General features: G+C 40.6%; 1 protein-coding gene across 1 annotated transcript in view; it reads left to right on the top strand.

Moving 5' to 3' along the window:
- st14a (ST14 transmembrane serine protease matriptase a) overlaps window positions 1-5,161 on the top strand; it is an 18,034-nt gene continuing 12,873 nt past the window's right edge. The window contains exons 1-4 of the mRNA XM_063205266.1: window positions 1-360; window positions 3,450-3,606; window positions 4,540-4,670; window positions 4,768-4,838. Coding sequence (XP_063061336.1) covers window positions 316-360; window positions 3,450-3,606; window positions 4,540-4,670; window positions 4,768-4,838 — 404 coding nt within the window. The 5' untranslated portion in view covers window positions 1-315. The remainder of the gene's footprint in view (window positions 361-3,449; window positions 3,607-4,539; window positions 4,671-4,767; window positions 4,839-5,161) is intronic.

Below are 5,161 nucleotides of genomic sequence, written 5' to 3' on the forward strand. Positions count from 1 at the left end.
GGTCGCCATAAACAGATGAGATAGACAGTCGGCACACATCCATTTGACATACTTTTATTTAAGACTTTTAATAAGCATAGTGTGCCCATCTTGGGCTCCTTATTTGTTGTTCAGACTTACACCAAACGTATTATCTCGCGCGCATTTTGCGCAGCCTATTTTTGATTGTATTTTTGGGGAAGAAACAGGCGTCTTTGAAGGAGTGATCTGAACGCACCCTTGAAACGAGAAGTCTAACCAACAACGTTCTTCGAGTTGACTTTTAGAAGAAAGGAAACACACAAGTGTCTTCCCGACTCTTAACCCGCGGAAGTCATGGATCCAATGCACTCAGGAATGCGTTACACCCCAAAAGCCACGGTAAGTTTTTAATTCAACCACATAACCTACCCAGAACTACAACTACCTGAAACCTACAGCCGAGCCTCGGGCCTACCTTGGGAGCACAGGAATGCGCAATTCGTGCTGTACTGCACAGTTGACCACATTTAAAACAGCTTTGTTAAGGTATTATTTAGGACTCTCTCGGTAAAATACGCACATTTCCAGTAGCCTATCATCTCAGTATCGTTTGACACAGCCAGGCCTACGCCTAGCACGCGCAAATTCAATACGCGCAAAGACTTCAATTAGGCTATATTCGTCTTCACAATCATAGAATACTGCTGTCAGTAGTGTTTTAGTTGCTAGAACTATATTTGAAAATATAACAAAGCTGCAAGATATTTTTTGCGGAATTTTGTTTGATAGGCTACTGTAGCTTGTTGGTCCACTAGGCTACTGGACCCACCCATTATCCACCTGTGCTTTTCCAATGTGAAACGTCCACAATAGCCCATTTTAATTTCGTTCTGTGTCATGCGCTCTCACACCACATATATGCATAGTCATGTCACCTATTAGTCTTATAGCTGATCTCAAATGACTTTTGTTGTTTGTTCAACTACACCTGTTGACTATGTAATCACACATGCCATCTGGAAGCTGTTGGTGTGGGTGAGAAGGGGTAGGCCTAGACCTGGTCTCATGCCCTAGTTCTTTGGCCTCTTGGCATAGTTTATCCCACACTATAACAGAACCATGTGGGCCAACTGTACTGTACTATTCTGCAGAGGACAAGTATTATTAAAGCCTCCATATTTGAATGTTGTCATTATTATTTTTAACTTCATTTACCATGGTACTTTCAGGGCATTTCCATCATGCGATCAAGTAAGGGGTACAGAGTGATTCCATTGAACTGAACTACTAAGGGATGGATGGGGCAAAGATGAGACAAGTTTGGACATTTTATAAAATGAAGAGATAATCTTCCATTAGATGGTCATATTTCCCATCTATTGTACCTGTCATTGATTGTATTTTGTGTTGTGCTGTACACTTGCTGTCTACCTGCCTGTCTACCCTACTAGGGCTGCACGATATTAGAAAAATATGTGATACACGATAACATGACTGTATAGGCCTACTGCGATATCGATATTACTTGCGATATTTAATATGTATTTTCCCCTCTTTACTTGCCATTCTACACTTTATCATGTATAAAACAACTGAGAGCAATGTTTTATTACCAACGTTGTTTTTTATTAGGAAAAAACATGGCTAATATACAGCATCAACTTAAAATGTGAACATTTTTAATGCAGTTTTTAACTTTCTCACCAAATTTCCTGTTATTAAAAATTAAAAACAGTTTGCGATATGTGCACAACTTCGCAATATTGATACATTTTTGATATATCATGCAGCCCTAATAGCCTCGCGAGCCATCCTACGTATTGGATTGGCTCCACTACGGTAGTCTGGCCTTGCTCTTCTGTGGAGTGTCCAGATCGGTGGGATTTTGATCGCAACGCCCCCCATCTAATCTAATCAGAAAACAGCCAATAAGCGCCCCACGTGGTCGAGAAAGGGGGAGGACGCTTGTGACGATGACGAAAACGTCTGCGCCAATGGCTCTGTTCTGCGCTGTGTTGTTGTTGAGTAACTGTCGGCGATTGGGTGAGAGCTGTCCAATCATTTCAAACCATAACTGAGTGCAAACTTCCCGCTTCCTGCAATCGCGTCATATCACACAACTTCCAGACCATAACTACAAAATGAAATGGTAGTATTATGGGATGGTCAGGACCAGGCTACAGCCCTATACCCTACCCTTCCCTTCCCTTCCCTTGTCTTACTGTATTGTGCATATGTAATGTACAGGCGGGTTGACAGTTGTTCTTATAGGCACTGGTCTTGCGGTGACTGCACCCTGTGTTGTGAGAACGAATTTCCCCTTGGGGACAACAAAGGCTACTTCTACATTTTGGAAATCCAATACATATTCACGTTCCTAAAATAGAACCTTTTCGCTGGAAAAGGTTCTATTGTCCAACAATTGAACACCCATGGTTCTATATAGCCCCCCATAGAACCTTTTTTTTCCAAGAGTGTGGAAGGCTGGTGTGGCACCTTAATTTCCCCCTGGGATCAATACTCTACGATACTCTACTCTACTCTACTCTACTTTAGAAAGTTTACATTGTGTCTGACTTGTAAATAGAGGTTAAACATATGGTTAAAACATGGAATGGCATTTCCAATTCATTTTCAGAGAGGAAGATACCCCACACTCTTGTCCATCGTGCTGAATTTTATTTGTAGAAACAACGTTTCAAAACTTGAGAAAGGCCACACTGGCCAAAACGTTGTTTCTGTAAATAAAATTCAGCACGATGGACAAGAGTGTGCGGTATCTTCCTCTCTGACAGTGATCTTGCACCCGCTACCTGCACCTCGAAACCTCTGGTGTGCGTTGGTTGCCTTCCAAATATTTCCACACCATTGCCATTATTAGATCACATGCAGTCTGTATGTGATTGGTCATGCTCATCAAGAATCAAGACATTTGTGACATGTGATCATGTGACATGTGATCATGTGACATGTGATCATGTGACATGTAGCAAGTAGCAGTACACTGGACTGGACACAAAAACAAATTCTGTGACGTGTTATAAAGAATCTCAGAATAAACAGGGAATATAACAGACAAAAACAAATAAATAAGCTAAAGAAACAAATAATAAGTGTGCAAAACTAATTGTGCAAGTTCGGGTGAAGAAGCAGCTTCCTAATTTCTTTGTTCTGGTTACCCACATGACATTTTACTACCACCTCTGGACACGTTTTGATTTTTCTATTCTTGTACTAGTGGTCTGTTTTGCAACATGTTGAACAGTGGTGTAGTCTACGTAGAACGCAGGTATACCCACTTCAAAATTTCAGGGATTTCAGTACACCCACTTAAAATTGATTGATCCATTGTTTAGAATAGCACAAATATATACAGTAGACCCACTTCAAAAAATGCTCAAATATACAGTATACCCACCACAAAAAAGTAGACTACACCACTGATGTTGAACAACTCCGCTCATACTTCTCTTCCATCTTTCCTCCAGGAGCATGAGTGGGACCCGTCACTTCAGTTTCTGCCAGCGTCCGACTCCAAAAAGCTGGAGAAGAAGAAAGGGCTGAAGGCGGGAGCTGTGATTGGTCTGATTGTCTTCTTCCTGGTCATATCGCTGATGACGGGACTCCTGGTCTGGCACTTCCACTGTAAGCACCTTCACTTCCCTCTTTCATCTTGATTGAATAGAGTGTTTCCCAACCTTTTTTGTCTTGTGTACCCCCATCAGCCTTTTTGTTTTGCCATGAGTACCCCCTAAGTCATGTTCTACATAGCTTTCTATATTCCAATGTAACTAAGGTCCATACATTTGTTAAAACTACATCTTTCCAAGAACCTCCTGCAGTGTGCTCGCGTAGCCTAGTGGTACACGTACCCCTGGTTGGGAACCACTGGATTAGAGAACAAACAGTAGAACTAAATGCAGTCATTAATGGTCATTGAACACACCTTGAATTACACATCGGAAGGACATTGGCAGACATGTATTATTAAAACAATAACTGTCATGAAACCTGATTCACAAAAAATGATTCATGTTATTGTGTTGCATTAATGACGTTTGTAAAATTGTATTTGTGAAAACATTTGTGAAAATGGTGTTTTGGTATGTAGGCCTATAACCTGATCATCGTTATTGTTGTGGATTTCACATGCTCCATGTTGTACATCTTGGGGCAACAGGCATATACATGGCCATATGAGAGTTTTTTGACCGGCAGCGGTTTCCAACAATCAGAGGTTGAGTTGTGCGCAAGAAAACTTTAGAACCCATGTATACGTGTATTAAATGAACACTAATGTTGAAGTGTAGAAGGATCTGCCATTTAAAATATCTACAATAAGCCTCTTGCTATTCAATATTTCTGTTCAACTTATAGTTCAAGTTATAGTATTAGATCAGATCTGAAGATTAATAGACTGAATTCTAAACAGTAACGCTCGTCTGCTTGAGGTGAAAATTAGGCATGTCCATGAAAACATACAGTAGAATCTTCCTTGAAAGTAGTCTGCCAATGACACGTGGTTCGTATGTAATGTAATTTTACCATGTATTGTTTTGTCCATTGTGGTCTTTGTAGTTCGCAAGGTGGTCAAAATAAAGAAGATGTACACTGGATCCATGAGGATAACCAATCAAGTTTTCGTGGACTCATATGAAAACCCCAACAGCACAGAGTTTAAAACTTTGGCCAAACAGGTTTCTTTAGAGGTAAGGAACATCCCCAAAGTTCAGTAGTAGGCATTGATGTGTAAAGGATTTTTAAACACATCACTGTTATTTGCACTAAATTCATTCTACCTTTCAGCTGAGAGAAATCTACTCCAAGACACCGCAGCTGTCAAAATACTACATCGACTCCACAATACAAGCTTTTAGGTAAGACGCTATAGAACACAAATTCCTTTCTTTTTTTAATAAATAATACATAATTTTATTTTATATATAAAAAAACAAGTCACCTTTAATGGTGGAGACTTTAATGGGCCTCCAAGGGGTGAGTTGAGTAGAGGCCAGTTGGCCCAGCCTGTTCCAGGTGCTCCGGACCACTCCAACAGCTCAAAAAACCTCTCTGTTCTTTCGGGGGAAAAAGCTGTCTGAGCTTACCGCAAAAGTTGCGCCACACAGATTCCTTTTTGATTAATTGTATTTGACTTGGCTTTAACTAGGAGCAGAGCCATAGAATTCAAAGTCGTGACAAC

Source organism: Engraulis encrasicolus, chromosome 8 (genome assembly GCF_034702125.1).
Source record: "Engraulis encrasicolus isolate BLACKSEA-1 chromosome 8, IST_EnEncr_1.0, whole genome shotgun sequence".
In the NCBI taxonomy this organism is placed as follows: domain Eukaryota; kingdom Metazoa; phylum Chordata; class Actinopteri; order Clupeiformes; family Engraulidae; genus Engraulis; species Engraulis encrasicolus.